The sequence below is a fragment of the Corvus brachyrhynchos genome, unplaced genomic scaffold (assembly GCF_000691975.1).
Source record: "Corvus brachyrhynchos isolate BGI_N302 unplaced genomic scaffold, ASM69197v1 scaffold466, whole genome shotgun sequence".
In the NCBI taxonomy this organism is placed as follows: Eukaryota; Metazoa; Chordata; class Aves; order Passeriformes; family Corvidae; genus Corvus; species Corvus brachyrhynchos.
In genome coordinates this window covers 1,064,706-1,091,848 of record NW_008238635.1, presented here as the reverse complement: position 1 = coordinate 1,091,848, position 27,143 = coordinate 1,064,706, and the positions used below count along the sequence as shown (strand labels likewise).

General features: G+C 40.8%; 1 protein-coding gene across 2 annotated transcripts in view; it reads left to right on the top strand.

Moving 5' to 3' along the window:
- The first annotated feature begins 230 nt into the window (after positions 1 to 230).
- The window catches only part of RFWD2 (ring finger and WD repeat domain 2), a 125,090-nt gene continuing 98,177 nt past the window's right edge, over positions 231 to 27,143 (top strand). The window contains exons 1-7 of one of the 2 annotated variants that reach the window (XM_017737437.1): positions 231 to 6,166; positions 7,630 to 7,727; positions 9,053 to 9,129; positions 11,499 to 11,618; positions 13,574 to 13,642; positions 23,126 to 23,185; positions 25,000 to 25,076. In XM_017737437.1, coding sequence (XP_017592926.1) covers positions 6,123 to 6,166; positions 7,630 to 7,727; positions 9,053 to 9,129; positions 11,499 to 11,618; positions 13,574 to 13,642; positions 23,126 to 23,185; positions 25,000 to 25,076 — 545 coding nt within the window. In that variant the 5' untranslated portion in view covers positions 231 to 6,122. The remainder of the gene's footprint in view (positions 6,167 to 7,629; positions 7,728 to 9,052; positions 9,130 to 11,498; positions 11,619 to 13,573; positions 13,643 to 23,125; positions 23,186 to 24,999; positions 25,077 to 27,143) is intronic. The other variant, XM_017737438.1, reaches the window with a different exon arrangement.

The following is a 27,143-nucleotide window of genomic DNA, read 5'->3' as shown; positions in this document are numbered from 1 at the left end:
GCCCAGGGAGGCAGCAACCTGGACCAGGAGCTATTCAGGGAACAACTGGATGTAGCACTCAGTGCTCTGGTCTAGTTGACGTGGTGGTGTGGGGTCATAGGTTGGACTTGATGATCTCAGAGGTCTCTTCCAACCTAACTGATTCTCTGATTTTGTCTGGTTTTGGCCCTGTGTAGCAGCATTGCCTCCACCATCTCTATTTTTAAGCAAAATCAGGTTATTCTTGGCAGGTTCCTCCTTGAGTGCACCCAAGTTATTGGAGAGGCCCTGCAGCACGAGATGTTTCCTCACAGCATACTGACAACACAGCAACTGCCTTGTTTTCCTGGACAATGTGACCTCGAGTGGTCTGGAGCCCTCTGTCTTTGGAAGAGGATTCAGTGAAGGATTTAGTACCCCTCGGGATGGGGCACACCGTCTCCTACTCCAAGGAGCTTCGTGATGGTTGATAGCTCCAGCAAAGCTGGCTTGGTTTGCCTGTGTTGCTGGGAAAGGTTGTCTAGTTTGAAACAGCAACAAGTTTTGTGTCAGGCAGGCACCTAAAACCAGATTAGTAGGGAATTTCCTCTGTGATGGGATAAACATTTTTCAGATGTTGTTTTTCTAACAGCCAGAGCTGTAGCTCATAGCTGGAAATCACCTTTCAACATAATTGGTAAACTAAGGCCCACTGCGACGTGGTTTGAGGACTGTTGGCAATTTGCAGTTTTGAAGAGAACTCGTTGCTGGTGGGTTTCAAACCTCCCAACATAAGGACTAGGTTTGATTTTTGTAGCTGGTTGGATGTGCTAAAATGTGAGAACAGGAAGTAAGGTTAGGTGTTTGAATCTGAGAAAGGCAAACAGGGAAGAGGTAGTGGGAAAAAGATCAAGTTGTAGGAAAGTCATGTATGGAAAGAAAGCAGTAAAAAAAAGAAGAAGGTAAGTAGGCCACAGCTTCCAAGATGATTTTGACAGCTCTAACTTAAGCTCTGACTTACAGGTGAGGATTGGATGTGAGGCATCTCCCACAGGACAGGTATTGCCTCAAAACCCTGTAGGCTTAACTTTACAGCTTGTAAAGCGTTTAGCAGAGTTGATAGAAAATACCCTTGCTACTGAAGTGAGAACCTGAAGCTGCTAAGAAGTGAGTGGCAGAAAAAACAGTAAGTAATTCTTATTAAGAATAAGTAGTAGTCAAAAGTTACTGCTTCCTATTGCAGTTAGTCGTTTGCTCAGTAGCAGAATGGGGATGATAGGACTGCTGTAATCAGCTGATGGCCTGCTCTGGCTCTAGGCCGTGTTAGGTGGATTTAAGAGCTCTTCATGTGAGCTCTGTTGCTCACAGGTTTTCTGGTCATGGGGTGTGAACACATTTACAAGTGCCCATTCTCCTCTGTTCCCTCTACTCTTACACTCTGGCAGTAGTGTTCTGCCAGCATGGCTCCCTGCCCTTTCTAGTCAGCTCTTATTTCCTATTTTGTTGTCTGTTGTAGAAATGAAGGGTTTGCAAAGGAAATTGCACCCATAACCAATTTGTAGACTTGACATATTTTTAGATGGCTCAAAAAGCTGAGGTTCTTGGTTTTTTTTCTGCAGGTAAGTACTGCGCATGCTTCAAGGAGAACCTGTAATTAGCTGTTTTCTCCTCATTGAGAAGCACTGCTGACAGAACAAGTGAGAGGAAAGAAATCAGCCTAGTAGTAATCAGGGCAAAATGTCTTTTCTTGGTATTTACAAGAGCCACATTGAACATACTGAAGTGTGGATCAGAAGTTTTGAGAGTAGACAATGATTATAGTTGGGTTTTTCACTGCTGTATGTTTCTGTGGGCTAAAGGGCTTGTTCTTACTTATTATTGTTCTAGCTTCAAATTACAGTGTCCGTCTTTTTTATTTGAGTTAGCAGTACAGTTATGTAGAAATAAACTGAACTGGACAGCTCTGGAGTTTTGAGCAATGTCCAAGAAGGCAGGTGTGTGTGTAAGTTTAAATAATTGATTTAAACAACCTTTACATATCTCAGTGTGAGAAACAGAAGTTTCTCATATGCCCTTTTTGCCTCTGTAAGGACGCATTCAAGATGCTGCCAGATGCAGAGAACACCTGATAATTTTTATGAACATGAGCTGTAAGTTGCTGTTAGCCACAGCTGTAAACTCAGTGGCAGATTATGCCTGTAGCAGATGGAAGGTGGGAACGAGTAAAGAAGTTTGGTGAGTTTTGAAAGTCAAGGTGCAAGTGGAAATGCCCTCAATAGTGTTAATATGTGCGACTTCCCTGCCTGTCTTCTGAAAGCACTGTCTCAAGTGAGGCAGAGGCTCTAAGGTAAACATTGGCATGTGTTGCTACTTTGGGTTGTGAAATGTTTAGCAAGTGTATGCTCAGGAGTTTGCAAATGCGTCCTGTTTGTGGCGTATGTCAGTTTCTGCCTGGAAATGTGTAACTCCAGTCGGGCAAATAGGTCTGACTTCCTGGACAACTTTATTATAAAAGGGAAAAGTTTGTTTCTTGTAGTGCAAGAAGCAGAATATAAAGGTATTTTTGTGCTGTTCCTGTAGCCAGGTGTCTTTTCACTTGCCTGGAGAGTGTCTGAAAGGGAATCCTCTAATCAGAGGATTTTCTCCTGCCCAGCAATGTAATTGCTTAGTTTTCCCAGGCCTTGTATTAGCCCTCCCAATTAGTGGTTGACTAAACCTCTTTCAAACCAGTTACTCTCTGCTTTGCTCCCTGGATGGAGCGGATCTTCCTCGTCTCTCCAATGGCTGCTTCGTACCAGTCCTTGTTTCTGAGCTCTGGCACAAATAATATATGGCAGAGGGGGTGTTGCATGCTGATCTGGAGGCGTACACCCAACACCACAGCTCAGCTGTGGGAAGGGCTGTATGCCACCTGGACTTGCAGGTTCGTAGGTTTTTAAAACCAGTTCTTTCCTCAGCTGGTTACCTGTTAATCCAGGCATGGGCTGAGTGTAGTTGTTCCCATGTTTGTGGTCTGGAAAGCAGTTTTAGTAAGGAATATTGCAGATCTGCCCTGAAGTCACAAACTAAAAACACAGCAAGCTGTTTGCATACCATGTACAAGGAGTCTTACTACCCGTTGTTATATTAGAGCTTCCTATTGAGGAGATTCTAGCAGCAGTGATCTTTAATCTGGCCACCTTCCATGGGAAGGACAGAGCCTGCAGCAAGTCCTGGTCTCCAATTACACCACAGAGAAGCTGAATAGGAGGCAGGCACTATAATGAATCTTGTTTGCTGTTGAAGTGTGTTTAAATTTCATAGTGACCACTTCAGCCAGGTGTTTGTGTAGCAGTAGGGTGATGTTAGCACTCTTGAGAGGTGCCTGGAAAACAACTGGCAAAACTTAGAGCCATGAACTTGGTTAAAATGGATGTTTAAAATGTTTGAGGTCTGCCCTGCAGAGAAAGAATGGTAAGCCCTTGCAGTGCTGGATTAAAAAATAATTTTCATCAGATACTGATGCCTTATTTCCTAGAGATCAGTGATATTTTTGACTTGCTGAAGTCATCTGCATCCTTTTAACCTGATTCTGCTGCTTAAAACAAGTAGAAAATAAGCTACCTCATGCATAGAAGTCTTGATTTCATCATGCTTCTGCTTCCCTGTTTCAGTGTGTACTATAAACTGCAGTATGCCTCAAGTCCCTATCACTCCACTTCTTTCTTAACTTTCCCTCTGTGTTAGATTAACTTCAGACAACTGGTGCGTAGCAACTTTCATGTGTTGCAGCCAGCTTGGCTTCAGTAAGTATTAAAATATATCAATCTTGCTTCCCCTTGTAAATCAGGGAGCACTTGGGGGAAACAGTTCTTAATGGAAACTTCAGTACTATTAAATGATGTCCCTGGTACTGAATAACTACATTTGTTGGCTCTGTTTGCTTTTTCTCAACTATTTTGGCTGTCACTTCTCCAATCAAACTGGTGTGAAGTAGTAGTTTGGGAACAGTGATCTCGTGTGCCTGGCATGTTAGGAGGTAATCTTCCTATTTTAGCTCTAATTTGTGATGTTCTCCTGCAGACAGAGGAGCCTTGTTGATTGCTGCAGGGTGTTAGGAGTGTGCTGGAAGGATCACATCTGGCCCTGTGGGGAATAGCAGTTTCTAACATGACACACAGAGCATATACCTCAGTTATACAGTATCACTAGAAGAAGGTGAAGAAGTTAAACCGCTCCCCACCGGTGCCAGTGGGGAAAAACTACCCTTAGATACTCATGTAACCATAAGTTTTTGACTTCCTCTTTTAAAGGCCAGCTACTAGAATTCAGAGATGCCTTATTCTCCTGCTAATAATCCACCTGCGTTGGCTGAGCTTGGTCATAATTCATTCTGACTAAACAGTGCCTTGAAACTAAATAACTTGAAAAAGGTGACTTGAGCTCCTGAAGTTGGTGCTACTCAAAACAAGTGTAGAGAAAGGTCTGTCAGGGTGGAAGAGAGACAGGTGCTGAGGCCTCTTTCAAGATGGCTCAGTTGGTTCAGAGAGTAGCATTCTGGCTTGATTCGTTTGCCTTTATGTTGTGTCTATACAGGCGATTTGGTGGAATATTTAAGACACCCTGGCTTGTATATTAGGCTGGACAAACCTTTCACGACAACCACGTTTTCCAGTAGGGTGATTCAGAGCGGGGGCTTGCAATAGCAAGCCCACAGCTTCATCTCTATGGGCTTAATAAGTATTTAAGAGGTGTTTCCTCCCTCCTGTTTTTGTAACTGTTTCCCACTGGGATAACAAGCACTAGTATACTCTAAAATAGATTAGATTACAGAATGGGGGAATGCCTTCTGTGGAGGTGCTCCTCTCCCCTGCTCAGACAAGCATTGCTTTTTTCAGTCTGATCTGGGTTTTGGATGCAATAAAGATTCCTGCTTTGCAGAAGTTGTTAACAGTTTATTAACAGCTCGTTCGGTGAGAACTGTCTTGTTGGCAGAAGGTGGGAGGAGGCTGTATCTGAAGAAAGCAAGTGCTGGTGAAAGCTTCTCAGAACTGAGATTGTTGTGGACTTGTGGGAGTGAGAGGAGAGCATTTGGATCTCTGTAAGGCATTGAAAACAAGGTGAAGCTTGTGACACAGCTGATCCATGTGTTACATGCAGAATTGTGATGTTGCTGCCCATGGCATCTTGCTGGATAGCTGGCAAGACCTGGAGATGAATATGTACGTGAGAGCATATCTCACCAGTTATCAGGGAGAGCAGCTGTAGGAGTCACTGGAAGTATGATGGATGCAGCTCTCCTCTTCTTTCATTTGTGTTTCATTTTCCTTTCAAACATATCAGAGACACTTGACGAGCCAGCCTTCTTCCCCTACCCATCTCACTGGATTCCTGTCTCTTGTCATGCTCAGGTTTCTGTGGAGCACTGCTTGCTTGCACATCCTTCTCTTCAGGTCCCTGCTTGCTTCTTGGCAATCCCTCCCAGAGATCTGGCTGTGCTTTGGTCACTAACTAGTTATTCTACCTTTCCCATCTTTGGCTTTGTATCACGTGCTGCCTGTTGGTTTAATCCTGCTCTCCTGCAGCCTCAACCCTGGCAGTGCTCTGCAGGCACACCCCCTTGCTGGCACCTTCTCCACCCACTTATTAGTCCTTGTTCTCATGACATCATTACTATTTCTGATCTGCCCTTCCTCTTTGTGCCACTTTTTAAAATTATAGATAGCTATTGGCTGAAAAAAAATGAAGGAGAAACTAGTTTTGGTATAATTTATAAATACATTGTCTATTCATGTAAAAAAATCAGGGGTTTTTACATTTTGTTTGAAACCTAGTACAGCTAGTTAGAAGGTTCTTCTGCAGCCTTGCTTTTTGAAGATTCTCTGGCTTTGTTTGGGTTGTCTGCAGGTGTTAAAAGCTTCTAAGTGAACACTTACCTGGTTTCTAATTGTAGCAAACTGCAGTATCATTGAGAGTTCAAAGAACTGTTGATTGCCCTTTTGATCTTTATACTGCTTGGTTGCTGTTGCACTACTGTGTCCTTTCATTTTACATATAGAAGATTATTACCTAAGCATAATTAGGTGGCTGCTTTGAATTAATAATACTTTTCTTCATTTTTTAACGCAAAAAAGACGTCTTTCTGATTTTTGTTTTGCTTTGTTTTCAGCCCCATCTGTTTTGATATGATTGAGGAAGCCTACATGACGAAATGTGGACACAGCTTCTGGTAATATTTGGTTTCTTGTATTGCATAAAATGTCCATCTCTTACAGCATGTGCAGACAGGTGTTGCTGTGATTCCGTTTCCTTCTGAGTTTGTTTCTTTTCTGTCTTCTGTCCCTACACTGAAGAAAGAGGTTGAAATAAATTTTCTGAAGATGGGTACCTGTTAGATTAAAAAAAACAAAAAACCAAAACAACTAAGTGTCTTAACGAAATAGTGCTGTGCCACCGTATTTCCTCTGTAGAGAAATCAAATGTTCATAAACTGCTGGTAACACCCACTACCCCAAGTCAGAACAGTTTGTTAATTTACCTCTATTGGCATCACCTGTATAGAAGTGTTGTGAGCAATGTTGGCAGCTCTTCCTTGCCTTTGTGCAAGACCATGCACAGTTTGAAGCGGCTTGTACATTGTATTTTGCAATTATTTTAAACCTTGTAAGAGAGGATATGCTCCAGGCTTTCCTTGTATTGAATTGGCCTGGCCCCACTTACTTTTCAGTGTGTTTTCTCTGGCTGTCACGAGGAGCAAATGTTTCATGGAGAAGTGTGGGAGATATATATGGGAGGTATAAATGTTGAACCATGATGTGCTATAGTGTCCTGTCTATGTTATACTCTTACAGTGTCTGCTAATTAGAAATAAACTTTATAAGAAGTGATATCATAGTTGTATAAAGTACTTCCTCAAGCAGCAGATTCAGGTAACTTTCAGAGGAGTTTTGTCTTGCAACAGGTGAGATAACAGCTGATTTTGTGCCCTCTGTGGTAGCACTTTATCCCTGTGACCTGTAACTTTTTAGAGGTCCAAGATGAGAAGCATTGAAATATCTTTATTTAGAAGGAGTGGAGCAATGTTACCACCTGGTGTCTCTCAGGAGCTGACATCAGGCAGGTTCTTAGTGAGATGCTTAAACCTGATGCTAAAGTGCATCTTCTCATTCCTCTGTGCCTCAGCTCAAGAGAGAGCACCTCTTAAGTCACCAATAGTGAGAAAAGCAGCCGTGGGTGGGGGGAAATACCAGAAGTTGGTGAAGGTGTTTCCTCTGCTCAGCTACCTAAAATGTTTTTAATGTAGATTGCTAAGTATTTGGCTAATCTAGAAGAGTTGCTTCTGAATAATTCAATCTGTTTGCTACTTCTGCCTGTGGAAGTAGTGGGGAGCATGAATTTGAGATGGTATTGGGGCTGAAGTATCCACATTGCAGTAATCCTCAGGGAAATAAGAGTGGAGTACTTGACTACCTTTTGTAATCCTTGCCAGAAAACTTTGCTGCCTTTCTGCTGTAGCACACTCTGAGTTCAAACACTGGAACATTTTGACTCCACTGTAGGTTCTTGGCAGCACAGTTGTTAGCTGGCAACACAAACAGTGCACCTTGTCTAAGGCTGATATTACTTACCTTGTGCTTATGCTTTGTTCCTTCACGTGGGCTCACTTGCTTTGTTTTTTGTGTTTTTGAACAGCTATAAATGTATTCACCAGAGCCTGGAGGACAATAACAGATGTCCCAAATGCAACTATGTTGTGGACAACATAGATCATCTTTATCCCAACTTCTTAGGTGAGCTTTAGGCTTGCTCGCGTGAGAAACATCTTTGTTAAGGAAGGCAGGCACTTCTAAATTTGTCCTGTAAATTACAGTCTTCTGGATGTTGAAAACAGAATCCAAATATCATCCCTTTGGTTGTCATTTTTATATAGAGAAGGTTAGTAGTATAAATTGCTAATACTGCACTGCCTCGAGCAGCTCTGTGTGCTGAGTGACAGTAGTGAGATTAACTTGCTGCTGTTTCCATACTATGAAAAGCAAAGCTGTTTTTCTTGTGGCTAGAGATGTGAATCTCTCTTTACTTTTGTGTTTTTGCACTCTTGTCTGCCTAGTAATAAAGAACATGCCCTGTTTACAAAGCTTGGACACTGAAAGGGCAGAGGCTGTATTAGATACTGTGCTATTTTGGCTGCTGTAGTGAGGCCCATATGATGGATGTAGGTGTAAATTAGCTACAGAGAAAATATTCATACATATACCTATATGCAATCCTAATTGCTTCTTACAGAGGGAGGAAATGTTGCTAGGTGGAAATACAGTTTAAAAGTTAGTTTAGTGGAGAAAAGATCGAAGGAAACACACTGCAGTGTGAAACCCCAAATTAAAGCAAATCTTGATTTCATGTGCTGAGATACCCATTTATTAGTAAATGTCTGCAAAGTCACAGTAGCCAAGGAATGCTTCAGAAGTGGGCATTCTGATTTAGACCTAATCATGTTGTGCTGGAGATGGTGCTGAGGCAGGTCTTGGAGTACATGTTGGGCCAAAGAGTGTTTCCATACCCCGGTGTCCAGGGATTTGAGGCATGTGTTGGAGGGGGAAGAGCTTGTGTATATATGTATGCAAAGGACTGAAGTTATCTTCCTCTTTGCACCATTCACTAGATTGGTGTAAAATTAAATTATAGCAAAAATATATCTTTAAAAATGCACATAGTAATTCAAGGAAAAAGTTGTGCTATTCAGCTGTGCTTGTTTATTTTTGGCCTATAATAGAACATTACCTGATTTATCTCCCTCCTACTCTTCTGTGATACACTTCTGCCTTGGAGCTGAAAAACTTTCTCAAGGAACCATGGGTGTTTAGAAAAAGGAACTGAATCAATTTGGAGAATGTGTAGGCTTTGTATTTTTGATGATTTGTAAAAAATCTTTATGTATGTTACAACAAACCACCGAGGAATAAATCGGTAAGGAAAAAAGTGGAGACATCTTCCACTGTTTTAATTACTGATAAACATCTTGGAATTAATAGCCAAAGTAAAAAATATTGAGGTGGAATCGTTCATACTGGTTTGGTGAACTTCATCTCTTTGACATCTTATTTATGTTTTTTAGTTAATGAATTAATTCTTAAACAGAAGCAAAGATCTGAGGAGAAAAGACTCAAACTGGACCATTCAGTGAGTAGCACCGTATGTTCCAACTTTTTTACTTTTATATTTATTTAATGATTCTGTGCAGCAATTGTAATGACTTGGCACCTGGCAAGAGATTGCACTGTTGAGCTGATGCTTTAACTTGCTTTAAGAGGGCATAATACCAATATCAGTGGCAGTAGATCCCTTCTACCTCGTTAACTCCTGTTCTTCCTGCCAGCAATATGTGTAGAGACAAGCTGTGTTAGCATAGGCAAGTGTCCTGTGATGTACTGCATATAACCTGGGAAACTGCCCATGGAAGTACACTTGTTTAAAGGTAATCATTTTCGTTCAGTGTTGGAAATTATGGCTACAGTGAGAGCAGTGAGTGATTAGAAGTGCCACGGGCTTGTCTGATCACATGTGAGAAGCTGTGTTCTATTGGGAAGCTGGAGGAAGGCTAATACCAACCACAAGAGGGAGAAAGATGCGTTTGGAGTCTGCTGTTCTGGTTCAGATGCCACAGAAAACTGCCTGGATATCTTCTAGACTTGCTTCATGTCATGGAATCTCAGAGCGTGATCTGTGTCCTCAGTCCATCAGAACCTCTCTGCAGCACCAGTGGATGCTCTTGTACATTAAGATTGAAAAGAACATATGACATGAGCCAAAAAACTTTGTCCTGCTGTGTCTGACATCCTTGTCTTTTGTAATTCATAAATAAGATTGCAAAATAATATTAAAACTCATGGAGCCCCTGTTTTTAAAAGCTTATATTAAAGTGGTATTAACTTAGGGGCTGTGTTGCAGAAACCAGTGCTGTCAGTGTTTGAAAAGAGCATTCTTTAAAGATTCATTGGTTTACTCACAGTAAGTTTTTATATTCATTATAAAATATGCATATACCATATTTAATATAAAATATGCATAAGCTGGGTATGGTTTGAAGTGCACACAACTGACCTGAAGGCATGTACAATTGCTTCTTGGAAACTGGTTTTACTCTTTAAAAGCTATGCCTGTAGATGCACCTATTTTTGACAACTACCAAAAAGTGGACAACCTACCATGACTTCATGCCCCAAACAAGTGTTGTGCCTACCTTTTGGCAGCAAATAAAAATTGCAGACATCTATAAAAAGAGTTACATTGCTGTTGTACCTGTTCTTTAATGTGCCTTGTATTACTTTTGGTATCAAGGGAAGTCATCCAAGAACACATTGCAGCAAATGCAATGGGTCTCATTAAGAAATCATGTTAAGGCATGTTTGAGCCTCTGAGTAGTTTAGCAGTAGTACAATTAACTAGTGCATTAGTATGTTAAAATGTGTCTCAAATCCTGTTCACTTGCTCAAAAATCATGGGTTGTTTTCCAGTTACTGCAGATGGAAATTGAGTTTTTTGCCTGAGTAGTTTCCACAGGTTCTGTTGAGAGCTGTAGAAAAAGTTGTGTGTTCTATATGGATGTTACGTATTTTATTTATCTTAATCTAGTTAATACATAAAGGCTACAGCTGCTGAGAAAATACCTAATTTAGACTGGCTGGCATTTCTAGTTCTCTCCAATTTAAATGTCTTGATTTAGTGTCATAGATTTTTTAGGACAGGATTTTTTAATCCAGCTTTGTTTCTTAGATGTTCTTTAGACCTTTCATCTGTTCCTGTTGGTTCATGAGGCTTTTTGATGTAAGGCTGTACTATCATTAACCTATTATTCAGGTTTTCCTGTGCTTAAAGATACCTTTTTTTCTCTTTCTTTATTGATAAGAAGAAGAGAAAAGAGCAGGGAAGAATGGGCTGTATAGTAGTATTTTGGCCCTCTGAGGAGTCCTCCACAGCTCCAAGCAGCTTAAATGAGATCAACCTGATGAGCTCCATCTTCTTCCCAGCTTTCACATTTCCCTTAGGCTTAGGAGGAGTAGTGTGAGAGGCAACAGTAGAACAAATAAGCTGATACTACCTTCTTTGATTTGAGTTTAGCATGAGGGTTTTACCTATTACTTGGGTTTAAAAAAATTAAAAGGTATTGGCACATAAAGGTATTTCAGGTGTAATGCAACTAAGCTTGGGTAAATGTGGTTTTTTTTTTTTTTTTTCTCCCCACAGAAATATGTTCTCAGAAACTGAGGCACAAATCAGATAAAATTGTTGCTGTGAAACAATCTTTTCCCAGCAGCAGCAACTATGCGTTCATGAAGCACAGATATATTCAAAATAAGATAAGCAGTTCCACAGTAGGTCAGAGGAGCCATATCCTGTACACGTGGGAGAACTGGGAATTTGGATACATGAAAACTGTTTTGCAGTTTTACAAAGGGATGAAATATTGCTGTGTTGCTTTCAATATCCGTTGTTGGATGGCTTATATAGCCCTGGATGGCTTGGACTCACCATCTCTCCAACACCTCTTGTTCTCTTTTTAGAATGGCCACAGGTGGCAGATAATTCAAGATTTGTTGGGAACTGATCAAGACAATCTTGACTTAGCCAATGTCAACCTGATGCTGGAGCTGCTGGTGCAGAAGAAGAAGCAGTTGGAAGCAGTAAGAAGTTTCTCTTATTTAAATGAACACTGTGTACTTAGAAGTTTTTTCTTTTGATACCTTTTCCCAGAAGCAAGATTCTATTGGTGAATTATTTGCTCAGTATTTTCTCTTGTGTTTTGGTGTTTAAAAGGTGACCGTTTTGCTGACCTCTGTAGTGAAGTAACATTTCAGCTGGGATGCACATAACATGCTTATAATGTTGTTGCTGGCAGGGTTGTATAAACAAGCAGAAAAAATAGAAAAGGATAAGTGACCATGACTCATAGAACACAGAAAAGCACGTGAAGAAGTTTGCTAATTTTGTTGCACAAGTAAATGTCAGATCTTAGTAATGAGCATGAAGTCCAGAATATAGATTAAAGGGTGTGAAAAGGATCACACCCTTTAGTTTCTGCTGGAACCTACAGCATCTGAATGGCCACCTTTCCTGAAGGCTTTTTCAATATTTAATGCTTGAAAGAAAAGTTCAGATCTCTTGTTTATGAAGCTGGTTTGAAGATTTATCCAATACGAAGCAAGCTGTTGGTATGATTTAACTGAAGTGTAGTTGGCTTGGGGTAGTTCTTTGTGTATTTGGCCATTCCATGCTGTTTAAGTTATGAGAACCAGACCTTGTAAATTAGACTGGATTATTACAGAATTTGACCCAGTGAACTTTGAGTAGCAGGGTGGATTTTGACAGTGCTTTAAAACAGGTGAGGAAAAGTTGTATTGGGAATGGCTTAACTTATTCACTCTTACAGAATCAATAATTACAACTTGATTTTCTGCTGGAGAGTAAGTAACCCCAAAATACGCTTGCCTATTAGCAAAATTGTTATGTTGCCTTACTGCATGGGGACTTGTAAATATATTTATTGTGGTTCAGTGAAGTTATGGTAGGGAAAAAGAGGGTGAAACTTTACTTTTTCTTTTTCTCTGCAAGCCTTTTTGTATTATTTATGACAAATCTGAAGCAAAGAAGGCATATGACTTGGTGGATGAGTATTTTTGAGTGTGAATATCTTGTAAGGATGCTAAGCCTAAAAAGTGAAACCACACCTGACATTTAAAGAACAATTTGAAAGCATTTTTCTTGCCTAGCTTTACTTGTTCACTTTCATTATTGTCAGAGCATAGGGAGTGAGAAAATAACCTCAGAAAAGTAGTATTCTTGCATTCTAATGTCTTTACTTTCCCTGTGCCCTCTGCCTTTAATGGATTCTCTGTGCTCCTATGTCTTGATCCCTTTTGAGTGTGTGTTCCCAGTCCTTTAATAATAAATATTTTGATAGGTTGTGCAAATAAGTCTTGGAATGCTGGGAGATGATTAGGGCTGCATTAATGCTGGAACATAGGTCTTAGTTTTCTTTCCTCTTGTGGTTCTCTTTATCATGTCCTGTGAAGTTCTTGGCCAATTTGGGTGAAAATACTATGCTGATGGCTGAGGTAAATAACCTGTTATGGAAAACATTAGAAAGGGATGGTTTCATTTCATCAGTGACTTTATTGCTGTCTTCCACTCTGGAGAACTCTTCAGCAGTAACTTCTACATAAACATAAATGTTTATTTTGGGGAAGGCGGTTTTTTTATATAAATACTTCATCCTTTGGTGTGTTGATCACGAAGTGGATGCTGATGATTTTCCGGGGTAGCCAATGAGTCTCTGAGGAACCTGTATTCCAAAATCAATTCCAGGTGCAGTAGCCAAAGGAAAAAAAAGAAGCTTTTCAACTTATTAGTAAGAACTGTTACAAGGACTGCTGCCTTTGCATAAAAGCTTGTGAACCAAACAAAACCTTAAGACCTGTGAGATAAAGCAAAACTACCATTTTTAAAACTGCCTTAAGCTATTTTTCTCTTGCTAACCTTTAAATGTTTCTGTGCTGTGTGGATTTCTGTGTGTAAAATGAATATTTGTTTCTCTTAATGTCCATGGAAGAGTTATGCTTCCTTATTTACTGTGTTGCAGGAGTCCCATGCTGCCCAATTGCAGATCCTTATGGAATTTCTTAAAGTTGCCAGGAGAAACAAACGAGAGGTAACTTCCTTTGTGTTTCAGTGTGTGAGGCGGTGTCTGCTGCTGTCTCCCAGTGCATTTCTGTTGAAGTGATGTGTTAGCCTGGCATTATTTCTGCAAAGAACAACTCAAGGCATGTTTGGGGAAATCTCAGACAGAGGACACATGGGTTTGAAGGAAAATTAATCTCTTTATGTGTGACAGCTTCAATTTTTAATCATTTGCCTTCTTGTCTCACACTGGTGAAGCATGTGGGAATATAGAGACTCTTTGGTGTAAATGTACATCAAGTTCTTGAAACAAGATTGTTTTCCCAACACAAAAAAAACATCAAAGATTGGGAAGGAGTGAAATTATTTTCACTACCAAGTTTTTTCCTTTAGTTTATCAAATACCATGACTAACGTGGTGACACAAAAGAATGAATATTTTGTGCTTTTTCCTTATTTGTCCTAAAATGAGTGTCTCAAGGAATATGAGAGAGTTCTATAATCACATATACAGTCTTTCATAGTTTGGGACTCTTCCTTTATAAGGTCATGCAATACATAAACCCTAACACCACAAATATCCCAGAAACCTAGAAAAATGATCATGAACACAGCAGAAAGATGAGCTCTCTTGTGGCCCATGGTTTCTAAGAAAAGATGTGAAGAACACAAGACCCAACAGTGTGACTGTAAGGTCAAGCTTGAAACCATTTAAATGTGATGGGTGTAAGAAGCCTTGTCCAGAATGCATTGAGGGTCTGGTTATGGAGTCATTCCAAAGCGAGTCTGGAGTCTGTCTACCAACAGATATCCATGGCCAAAGCCAACAAGGGTTGTGGAAAGCCCAGAGAAGGGCAAGAGAGCTGGTGAAGGGTCTGGAACACGTCTTAGGAGGAGCAGCTCAGGGAGCTGGGGTTGTTCAGTCTGGAGAAAAGGAGGCTCAGTGAGGACCTCATTGCTCTGTAACCACCTGACAGAAGGTTGTAGCATGGGGGAGTCGGGCTCTTCTGCCATGTCTCGGGTGAAAGGATGAGAGGAAATGGCCTCAAGCTGTACCAGGGGAGGTGCAGATTAGATACTAGAAAAATGTTTTTTCACTGAAAGAGTGGTCAGGTATTGGAGTAAATTGCCCAGGGAGCTGGTGGAGTTACGGTCTCTGGAAATGTCCAAGAGGCATCTGGATACGGATTGGGGATATGGTTTAGGGGTTAGTATGGTGGTGCTGGGGTGGTGGTTGGACTAAATAATCTTGAAGGTCTCTTTCAACCTTGATTCTGTGAGTTTCAGTACCTGGGAAACCTTTCCCATTTAATCTGCATCTGTATCTCTTTAGTAATAATTTTTAAAGGTTAACATCTCCTTTTAAGGCTAAAGAAACTTAATTTTGGCTGCAGATCCTCTGAAAACAGCTGTCGGAACATCCTGAAGGCAATTGGGACATATAGTTTATTTCAGCTCCTCCATATCCCTGCTTAGGCATTCCCCCTGTTGCCAAGACTTCCTCTAATGTTATTTTGTACCCCCCTTTATATTCCAACATGAAATGCAGGCTGTCACATCTCAAAAGACTTCTGTGCAGGCCTGTCAGTTCTGTCCTTGCCATAGCGCTTAGTGTCTGGCCTTGCCATTTATTTTGAGGGAAATGAGGACTTGTCAGACTTGTAGCAGTCTTTGCTCTCACTTGATAAGGGTAAGAAAGATAGAAATCAGTGGGTAGATGGATGGAAAATACAGACCAGTCAGTAGGATAGCTCCCACGTATCAAAATCTGTCTTGGGCAGTCAGTTTACACACAGAGTAAATGACACCAGTTGATGCTTCCTTTTTGGTAAGTGACAAGGTCCTCCCTGTAGCTGGTGGAGCTTGTGGCAAGCACCCCTGGCTGGAGGGAGTTCTGTGGGGATAATAGAGCAATTACTGTTTGGGTTATGACAGTGGTGGTGTATCCAGACTGCAGAAAGCCTGAGATGGTGGCTTGGAAGGTGAGAAAGGGGGGGGTTAAGTGACCATATTAACAATGCAGTAAAGGTTATCAGAGCTGCAAAGTTCGCCATAGTTTCTTTTGATGCTGTGAGAGGTGACTGCTTAAGAATGGAGGAGGGAGCCCAAGGAACATGTGTGGACCTTGGAACAGTGGTGTATTGCACATCATTGTGAGTCACACAAGCAGCCTTATTATGGGGAGGAACATGACCTTTTTTCCTTTCTTAATTCAGACTTGGTTTTAGTAAATGCAATTTCACTCAGTAAGCTATAGCTGTGAAGATAAGTTCTTAATAAATAAAAAAGATTCTTTTATTTATGACCCTGAGTTCTTATTTCTAATTTTTGGCTTAAATGTTTAAAGGAACATGGTAACTTTGCTTCCTAACTTGCCTCTTTGAGTACTGTTCATTGCAAGATTTTATTAACAGGTTTAATTTACTACATACTGCAAGTTCTTACATAGGGACTAAGGTACTTCTGTAAGTGAATACAGGTATTGCCTTAGAGTTAGTGTACTTGTACAACATTTCACAACATGTTCAGAGCAGATGATTAACCACCTGTAACCCTCCTTGCTTACTTCACTCATAAGTTATGTATTTTTTTCTCTTGCATTAATGAAATGGTGACTTCTGAGCATATTGGAGTAGGTTTATAGCTAGAAGAAAACTGTCTCTTAGACTTGTACTTCAGAATATTGGTGCAGTCAAGTCTTTTGACAAATACCTCTTTGTCACCTTTTCATAATTTCTCTAGAAGATAAATGTGAGGTTCAGCACCTGCAGGAGTTTCTATTAGAAATGCTATTTTGATCTGTTTGTAACTTTTCAAAAGGTTGATCTTTCAAGATGGAATTTACTGCATGTTTTTTGCACAAAGATGTTTGCAAGTCCTTTTTCTTTTGAAGTTTATGTATTTTGTTTTCTTTTTGACCTAGAGCAATATGGCAAAAAACCCCAAATCCTTGGCAATAGTAATAGGAAAAAAAAAAAAAAAGTCTTACTTTAGAAAAGGTTGAAAACAAATGCCTAAAGCTTAAAAATAGTTTTTCAAACAAATAACAGGTAGTTTTGGAGGGGGGAATGTATTGATCATCCACAACAGTTGGTTGTCTGTAAGGCAAACTTAGCATGGCTGAGTGCCTTTCCATATGTGTGCACAGTTAATTGAATGCACACTCTGCATTTTTGTTGTTTTTTTATCCAGCGGCCTCTTCTGTTGAAATTAAGAACCCAAAAAGTCTGGAAGGTCAAGTTTAATAATGAAATATTATGACTTGGTAGTGGTGGGTGTTTATTACTGTTTTCCATGGAAACCAAATGCAGCAACCTGTGACTTTTTAAAATTCTTGTTTTCATACATGTGTTGCATAAATGCTTTCACAAATTTAACTTTGTTAATTCTAAATGTTCACATGTTCTTTCCTCTTGAACACTTTGTGAGAGAGGTGATTATATCAGTTAATTCTCCCCACTTTTATATTCATCACTTTAAAGAAGAGGCCTTGCTAATTGTCTGGTCAGGATTTGAATGTTTCCGAGTAGTTGGACACCGCCATATACATCATACAGATAATTTCTGCTAAAATATTGCTAGCTCAGCTACCTGATGGTATTTCTGTCAAGCAGCACCATTGCTTACTGAAGGAGAATACTGAGCCTGATGATTAGTATCACAAATCAAGTGCTACACAGGTGCTATTCTCTAGGTCTGTTCATGTTTCCCTTGGCAGATGTCACTTCATTTTTATGTTCTCTGGGCTTTTTCTTTCTAACAATGTGGCATTAAGTCTCTCGTGTCTAACAAACAAGGCCTCTTTCATGTCTGCTAATGCACAAGGCTGTTTTTTAGCTGTTAAACATCCTGGGACAGAAAAATAATCCTGAAGTGTCTCAGGCTTGTGGCACTGAGTGCCTGCTCAGCATTTCAGAATCGTCGTTGTTCTTCGCACCCTCAAATGCATGTCTCTGTCCAGCTGTCTTCACTTGCTCCATATTGTGAGCATGTTAAATACTAAAAATAAGAGGAGTTATTATGGGATAATTGCTGGGAATTATAAGCATGAGTTCTCCAGGGATGTCATTACCTTGTGTTAATCACTTCACCTGTCAAGTCTTGTGTTCTGCGTGTACACACATGGATGAACTAATGAGTAAGCAAGAGGAGGTGACAGAACCAGAAATCAGTCATGCTCTTTTGTTGTCATGTGGTCTTGGTTACATTTCAGGACTGCTGAGGAGAATTTATAGCTAGAGTAATCTGGTCCCTATCCACTGCACTTACCTGGTATTTTAAATCTATTTGCATTTCTAAGTTACTGAATGAGAGATGTGAGCTCCAAAAGCATTGATAAGAAGCCCAAGGATACAGTGAATGTGTGAGCAGCAAACTAAAAATTCCCATAGTGGTATCAGCATATAATAGCTGGCTCTCCTTGCTGCAGTGGAGAGGTCTTGCAAAGAAAGAAGCCAAGTAGCACCTACTACTGATGTATTAGACTCTAAGGCAATTAGTCTAATTGTTTAGGCAGCTTTGTTCCCCGCCCCAGATGTCCTTATCTCATCAGGCTTTTCTATCAGACCCTATCACTAAGCCTTCAGAGCATGTTTCCTCCATACTGTAGGATGTAAATGAGGGAGAGGAAAATTCAAGATACAAAACACACTTTATCAGCCAGGCATCTCTTTCCTCCTACCTTTGGGAATATGGATATTCTCAAGGCTTTTGTTAGCTTTTCCCCAGTTATGAGGAAGCATTTATAATTTGGAGGAAGTATTGATCAGAGAGAAGAAATATTCTGAGCAGATAATGTGTTATAGATGGTCTGTCCACATGTTTAAGAAGCTCAGATGCCATATTTCACTTAGGAAACTTGTGGAGATTCAGGTGTTCCTGTCTTCATGCAAACAAAAACCTTGCACCTCCTTCTAGTTCTGCAAAGACATTGTAACAGAGAGGTATTTTGTCAAATAAGTGATATTTGATTTAATGTATAAGACTAAAATTTCTCTAAGGTCTGAAGATGACCTCCATGCCATAGTTGCCCTGTATGTTGTAAAAGGCTCTGCATCCAAAGCAATAATGAAAAGAAAACCCAGAGACAGACAAGACTTCCAGAGAGAGAAACTGATCTTGTTGTGTATTGTCATTGAGGTATTGAATTCTACAGATAGAAATTCATTCCACTGGGTACCTTTAGAAAAGTTTCAGCTGTTGGCTGGTAGTGAAGTTTATGCTGTGGTTTGTAAGAGCAGTAGTTGGTGGGAGAACAAGAAGTAGGAAGAGGCTGAAGTTGGATGGATAAAGTTACGGGACAGAATTAAGGGTTTATTTACAGCAACTACCTGGTTTATCCTCCTCAGGTGGGCAGGTGATAGATTTTGACCCATCCTGGTTGGTGCAATGGCTTTATGTGTCTGGGAAGATGATGTTCCCTCTGGTAATAGACACTGTTCGTGTGGACCTATGGTGTGTATTGTGATGACTGCACAGGGAGTCTGGATCAGAGCCTTGAAGGTGTGTGACTGAACATAATATGGGCTGTGAGCTTCCAAAAAGCGTGAATCCACTCTGCTGTTTAAGCTGCTTGTTAGAATAGTGCTGCTGATTTTGCAGTATTTCTTCAAAAAATAAAGGAGAAAATAACTCCTGCTGTTCTGTTTGTGCTTTTTCTAGAATTGGAAAGACAGTTGGTCAAGGCTGTATGGTTCCTTCCCTTGTGCGTTTTTCTAGGCTGTGTCTGTGGCACTGGGAGGCTCTGCTGAGCTTTTAGCTTTTTGCAAACACTTAGAACTGGCACCAGGAGACCCAGTCAGGACTGCTTGTTGTCCGTGCTGTACAAACACAAAGCAGGAAGTTGCTGCCTCCCAAGAGGCTCTCCCTCCAGGAAAAACAGGAAGCTCCAGGATGAAACCTTAGTGCTGTACCCAGATATGCTTGTTAGTAGATGGCCAACCAAAACGAAAATGACCCTGACCTGGTGTTTAGCATTGTGTAAGTTCTTGGTAGCTTCTTGACTTGAAAGTCTGAAATCGCTTTTCCAGGATTATAAAAAAGTTTTGAGGTCATAGCTTTTCTTTTGTACATATGCTCATGTGTGAAAAATGGGACCAGAGTGTTACACACCTGCTTATTGTAGTTCGCTCTCTGGAGTTGAAATTATGAGGTTTAACCACTGAATTAAGGACCTTCTCCTTGTCCATGTTGGCCTTTTCATTTCTAGGAAAGCATCTGTGTCTGAGAGTTCATACTGTGCGCTTCTCTCTTAGCATACATTTCAGTGTTCATTGGAAGTGCTTTTGCTGACTTAATCCAAAGTCTGACAGGCGTGATTCTGCCCATCACTGGGACAGGACTTGGCTTGCTTTCTGTGCCCAATAGTGAAAATTAAATTAAAGGCCCTTAAATCTGGATATACTACAAGAACTATAATTCATTTAGCTTTCCTTAAATGTCCCTCAAAGGCTGACAATTATAAATCAGTAGTCTCATTTTTCAAAGTTTAATTGGAATGAATGTGGATTGATTTAAGGTCTTTGATAGATTAAAACACTTAACTAACATACCAAAAAACCCCAAAGGTTTCAGTGTGGGCATTAACTTATTTTATGTTGATGGCATGAGAAGACTCCCTCCTAAAATAAGCATGACACACTCTTGCCTGCATTTTAGAGCTGCTACTGTTGGGTAAGTTTATGGTAGGTTGTAACTAGAAGGAAGAATTGGTAAATAAAGTCCCAGATCTCATGCTCTTGGTTGTGTGCAATAGTTAATGAAAGCTGGCCAATAAAAGGTCTCTGCTCTTGTTCCTATAAAAAGTATCCTGTTTATGTGATGTCAGCGACCATCAATTATTTTTCAGATGTCCAGTTTGGCTGTGAGCCAGTACATTGTAGAATAGCTGATTTCCTCACTGTAATTTTGGAACTTGTAAGTGGTTTTGTAACTTCTTTTTAAATGGGATTTATGAGTGTGGGGGACTAATGGTATTTGCTAGAGCTGAGTTCAGGCAGGACCCATGCTGTGCAAGTGTCACTTAGCTTTACCACTAATCTTGGAGTTACAGCACCACCTGCTATTCTTGCTGTAGGTTCCGAAAGTGAAAATGGAATTATCTGTTATGGTGTAGTGATTTGTAAATTATCTGTGGCAGTCTAGTTCTAAACCATTAAACTTCTGCTGTCTGTGCCTCAAATTAAATGTAAACTGAAACCTTCAGAGTACAGAGATTAGGACACGTTTATAATGTCATCTCATTCCAAAGAAGCAGCCATGTTAGAAATAGGTGTGGGCCCAGCAGTCCTTCCTTCTCCTGTTTTCAGGGACAGAGGCTTTTGTTAGTGTTTAAAAGGAGAATTGAAATGGTGGATTATCTAATGTAGAGCCCACATATTTGGAATGCTTTACAATAAGAGGGGTTTTAATTGTGCTTTTTTGTTTAAGCAAAACCTTCTGACACTTAAAGGATTGAACTTAAGCACTTGAGTGAATAAGTTTTCAGGAGTAGCTTGCCAGATATTCTTTGGAATATGTCATACTAAGAGTAATATGTCTTGCCAAACTAGTTACTTTGGATTTGGGCAGTTTAATATTCTGTTGTAAAGCTGAAAGTACAAAAATTTGTTTTGTCTTTGGAGAATGTGTTGTGCGTAAGCTTTCAGTGGACTTAAATCAGCAAATGCTTCTGGTCACAGGCCACATTGCTGGTTGTCTGTAAATTTTACTGGGAGCTCAGGAGAGTCAGGTGGACTTCCAGTTCTCCATCTATTTATTTCATTTCTGTGTCTCAGTGAAGCAGACTTGCACTGGAGCTGAGTTTTGTTGGTTTGCGTCCAGACTTGGAGCTCTCGCCCAGAGCAGCGTGTGTGTGTTTGGGCCCTGCAGGGCTGGGTATAGGCTCTGTGGGTGTTGGGGTGGGACCTACCTGCTGAATAAGCAGGTAAGTAGATGATGTCCTTGCTTAGGTGTAAACAGTTGTCAAGTCTGTGGCTTCAGTAACTCGAGGTGAGCAAAGCCACGTTGCTGACTGACTGAAAACCTGGAAGATGTTGCATGTGGCACAAGGAAGGGAAAAGAAATGTTGGCTGGTGAGAGGGGAAGTCTTCTTCCGACCCTTTCAGGTATAGCCCTCAAATTGACTCGAGTTTGTGGTGTAATCCAAGGTAAGTACCACACCTTTGGAAGAAGTGATACCTTGATACCATGCGGTGCTTGCTCAGTGCCAGGAGCAAATCTTGCTCTGGTCATAATGGGTTTTTTCCAATCCAAAAACTTAATGACAAAGTTTAAATGGGCAAGTGACAGGTTAACAGCTAGGATGAGAATTAGTCTTAATACCTTTTAGCAAAATATTTTGTCTTTAGTTGAAGGGTGAAATGATCATTGTCGTTCATGGTGGGTTTTTTTCTAATTGTGACAGTTCAAGGAGGAATGGTTTTAAAGTAAAAGAATGTGGGTTTCGATATTAGGAAGAAATTCTTCCCTGTGAGGGTGGGGAGGCCCTGGCACAGGGTGCCCAGAGAAGCTGTGGCTGCCCCTGGCAAAGCCACGTTGCTGACTGACTGAAAACCTGGAAGATGTTGCATGTGGCACAAGGAAGGGAAAAGAAATGTTGGCTGGTGAGAGGGGAAGTCTTCTTCCGACCCTTTCAGGTATAGCCCTCAAATTGACTCGAGTTTGTGGTGTAATCCAAGGTAAGTACCACACCTTTGGAAGAAGTGATACCTTGATACCATGCGGTGCTTGCTCAGTGCCAGGAGCAAATCTTGCTCTGGTCATAATGGGTTTTTTCCAATCCAAAAACTTAATGACAAAGTTTAAATGGGCAAGTGACAGGTTAACAGCTAGGATGAGAATTAGTCTTAATACCTTTTAGCAAAATATTTTGTCTTTAGTTGAAGGGTGAAATGATCATTGTCGTTCATGGTGGGTTTTTTTCTAATTGTGACAGTTCAAGGAGGAATGGTTTTAAAGTAAAAGAATGTGGGTTTCGATATTAGGAAGAAATTCTTCCCTGTGAGGGTGGGGAGGCCCTGGCACAGGGTGCCCAGAGAAGCTGTGGCTGCCCCTGGATCCCTGGAAGTGTTCAGGGCCAGGGTGGACAGGCTTGGGATAGTGGAAGGTGTCCCTGCTTATAGCAGGGCGTGGAATGAGATCATCTCTAAGGCCCCGTCTAACCCAGACCACTTTGTGATTCTATACTCGGTGTTTACAAGCCAGTTACACCTTGCCTGAGAGATGTTAGAGGAGCATAACAGTATTACTTTGGATAATGTGGGTCTCTGTGATTGACATCAAAACACCTCATGCTCTCCTTTTGCATTGTTTCAAAATAATAAGCTTTGTCTTGAATGTGGTTTGTGTGCACACTTAGGTTAATCTGTGCATTTGAACTTCCTGCCTGGTGACTTTTGAATTGTGTAGCACACCAGCTAAGATAGTTCAGGTTCCTCTCTGGAAAGACTGTAATTTATCTTGGTGCTGGTGCAGTGCAGATTGATTTAGACTTCTCCCATTCTCTTATCCACAGCAATTGGAGCAGATCCAGAAGGAGCTAAGTGTTCTGGAAGAAGATATTAAACGAGTAGAGGTGAGGTGCCCAGACATTGTTCTGACTCTGGCAATTTTTCATTTTCATCAAGCTGTCTGCCTTGCTGTGAGGCTGCTGGGTTAAATTTATGGCATTTAAGTCAGTAATGGGAAAATGAACAGATGATGCTCTTTCTTTAATTTGTTCATTTAGTTGATGTGTTCAGGCTGCAGTTTGGTAGCTCTTATATAATCATTTCTTTGTAGTAGTAAGTATTTTAGAGTAGTTGCTAGAAATCAGCAGCTGGCATATTGATCAGAACTTAAGATTTTTGTATGTTGCAGTGTTCTGCACAGGCTGTTTAAATCTGAGCAGCATGCAGGTCTTAAAATGGGGAGGTGTTGGGGATTCACAACAGGATTGTTATGCAGAGACTGGCCAGGAACAAAACCAGCTCCTGCTGCATGTCAAAACTGATTCCTGCTACCTCCTGATACAGTTCTCTTAATTCCTTAATGATGGGAATCTCTTGACATTTTTGCTAAGAATTATTCTCCAAGAATTTGTGAACCCATCAATGCAATCCTGTCTTCATTGAGTCTTTAGGTTCCTCTTTGGTCCTTTCCTGTAATCATTCTAGTGTTTAATCCTGGAGTAGGAAGCTGGTGTTTCAGAATACATCAGACTGCCACCTCTCAAAATACCATTCCCTTAAACCTTTTTGGGAATCAGTTTGCCTGTTTGCTTCTCGCTTCTTGCTCACCTTGAGCAGTCAGCATGTGTTCCCAACTACCTCCCAAAAGCTTTTGAGATTTCTTCCCTCAATTAATACGTGCGCTGATGAATTGGCAAAATATAAATATGACTTGACAACTGCCAGAATTTCCATTTGTCTGATAGCTATTTGGAATTTTTTCAGACCTCTTTTCCTAAATGTTTCTTGGCTTTGGTGAAATAAATATACCTTAGCATGTTTTCTTCAGACTGGTAAAATAAGCCTTGAGCTCTAGGAGAAACTGTTCCCAAAAGCTGTGGGATCCCTCAGAGAAGAGCATCCAGCTACCTGCTTCTCTGCTCTTTAATCAGGCATTTCAGTGGGCTGCTGCTGGGGTATATTCCTGGGGTGTGGTGGTGACCTTGCCTTTGACCTCTCAAGCCTGGGATCTCTCTTGTCACAAATATCCTTCTTTCTACCTACCAACTAATAGGCACCTAGTGGGAATTTGAAAGCCCAAGTAGTAATTGTCCTGAGAATGCTTTGCCCCTCAACTAATGAGCTGCTGCATCCTGCATAGCTTCCATTTCCCAAACAGATGAAAGACAGTCTCACACTGGGTACACAGCAGTGACTTAGTCTGGGATGGACAAAGCCAAGTTTATGTGTGAAGTTTGTCTCTTGTGCAGCTGTCCCACAGAGGATTGATAGATCCTCTTTTAAGTCTGTGGCACCACCTTTGCCCTGTTGCTTTGTGGCTGTTCTTGCCATGACCCATATCCAGCTTTACTTTCCAGTTGTGAAGGCTGTTAGATAAGTTTGCACATATCTCAGAAATGCAGTTACAGCTTGCTTGTTCTGTGTGTTTAAGGGAGATGGGTTAGAGGCAATTGGATGATAACCAAATCTGTTGGGTTTTTTGGAGTAGAAGCTCCAAAACTGCCACTCTTGAAGCACTGAGTGCCACAGCTGTAAGATTTTTGAAACTCAGTTGGAACGATAACTGAAAAAAATTGAAGAAAATCAATGTTATGTCAGGGATAGTAAAGATTTTTAGGTAAGAGCTGAGTAAAATGAGAAAAACACCAGTACTCTGTGAACACATGTATCAAACATGCGTGTTTTGTCAGTTCTGATGTGACATGGCTTTCTGTTTCAGGAGATGAGCGGCCTGTACTCCCCAGTCAGTGAGGACAGCACGGTGCCACAGTTCGAGGCTCCCTCACCTTCACACAGGTATGGAGCTTGCAACTCAACTTGCATTTCAAGCTGTGCATGTTGCACTCTGCTTGCTAGTGCTTTTGAAGCAGTGCCCAAAAGACAAGCAAAACTGGGTTTTAAATGCTGTACAGTATTTTCCTATTCTGTTTCTGATTGGTATAAACTTTATGTGAACAAAGAAGTGAAGAAAAAGCCATCTAAGTCTGCATTTGGGTGAAGAATCTGCTCTGAACCAGATGCCATGGAAAACTGATGGCTTTAAATGTCATGTGAATTAGTAAACTTGAGTCATAAGCCTTTGCTATGGAATAAAATGTTACTGTTATTTATATGCTGCCTTTTCTGAACATTGTGCAGTTCTGCTTGGCATATGAAAGGTCTTAATTTTGTGTGATATTGGAGTCCTCTGGCTTCCCCAGTCAGCATGAATAGCTAAAGGTATGGGCTCAGATCAAAATTCAAAATGTACAGCCTAATGATTCTGTTTATCTGCTGTCTGTGTTGATTTAATGAAATGCCTTTCTAATAACTTAATTTCAATGTGTACTTTTGTCTGGAATATTGCATAGTCTGGTTTCTTGATGATAATATTGCAGATGCTTCTTGTATTCGAGTTGTAAGTGCCAGAGTTTGAAGTGCTCTACTTTACAGGTGTGTCTTTTGGTGGCAAGAAAACTCTTGATTTCAACGGGGCCGAGTTGTGTTATTAAGTGATCATCTCTGCTGTCTCTTAGAAGTAGAATTCTCTAAACTGTCAGCTTCTGTTACAAAATGGTACTGGTAGATTTTTTGCCTAATAGCCCAGAAGTAAAAAACGACCAGATTCCTTCCCCTAGAGAAATGTAGACACGGTGCTGTGGTGAGGAACCCAGCAGTATTGTCTGGGATTTCCTACTGAGATGCTATTTCTGGACACAGAGAGCAGTATCTCTCGTATTTCTGTGAAGCTCTGACTGGCCCTGAGGGAAAGGTTGGGAATACAGTCACAATGGATGGGAACAGCATTTCTAATTCAGCTCTTCTGTGCCTCTTTAATTCTCTTTGGGTGCAGATGTGTTTCTTGATATGGGGTATTCTGTTTTGCTAAGAAGCAGTTTTGTGAAACTGATGAGATTCTTGTCAAGTTCTGCTACTTTTCTAGTTATTGGCTATTAAACAGATTGGTTTTGCTCCGTGGCACTGACGCTTGGGATAAACTTGAGCACCGATTGGGCTCGCTCGGTATGTTAGATGTTGGATGCCTTCAGGCCGAGAAACCTTTCTCTTTTAACAGAAGATTGTACTTATGAGTCAAAATGTATCTCTCTTACTTGAGCTAAGCTAACAAACAAGCCCCCAAAGAACGTTTTTGTCTGTTGAAGGCTGGAATAACATTTTAGTAGAAGAGTTGAGGGGGGAATGGACTGTGGTGAGAGCTACACTGGTTTCATACTACTGAGAATTTCTTAATATTCCTCTATGCCTATTTATTTCATGTCCTAGGGGTCAGTCAGTCTCAGTTCCTGCTTTTGAAGGTGTGAGATAACATCAAAAATATTGTAGTGCTTTGTGGATTGATGTGCTTCACCTGGGGGTCTGCTGGGAGGTGGCAGTGGGTTGGAGCCATGATGGGTGCAGAGACCATGGGCTCTTTCTTAGCTGCCTTCTTATGCCTGTCTGGGTCCATCCTGGCTGTGTCTTGAACTTTTGGGTTTTCCCCCTGGTACAACATGCCAGGGGTGTGATAATTGCATATTTAGGTGTGTGCTAGGGGATGTGGGATTGCCTTGTTCTCTCTGCTTTAGAAGACCCCTTAGCTTTTTCTCGGTGACATTCCTGCATTGAGAAGTAGCCTTGAGTGGTAAAAGAGAAACCAGTATGTGAAGGAATGTCTGAAGAGGCATCAGTTGTTGCCAGAAGTTACTCCTGTAACTTCTATCCCCACCCTGTCTCGACAGTTTTGTATAATTCAAGTAATTGCATTGATGTGAATTACCATCAGTTAGATTCCAGGAATGTCTACCACTTGAAACTAATTTTATTTTCAACATTAAGGGTAAGTTTTGAAGAATTACCTCAGCAACATTTCTCCTTGGCAGGGAT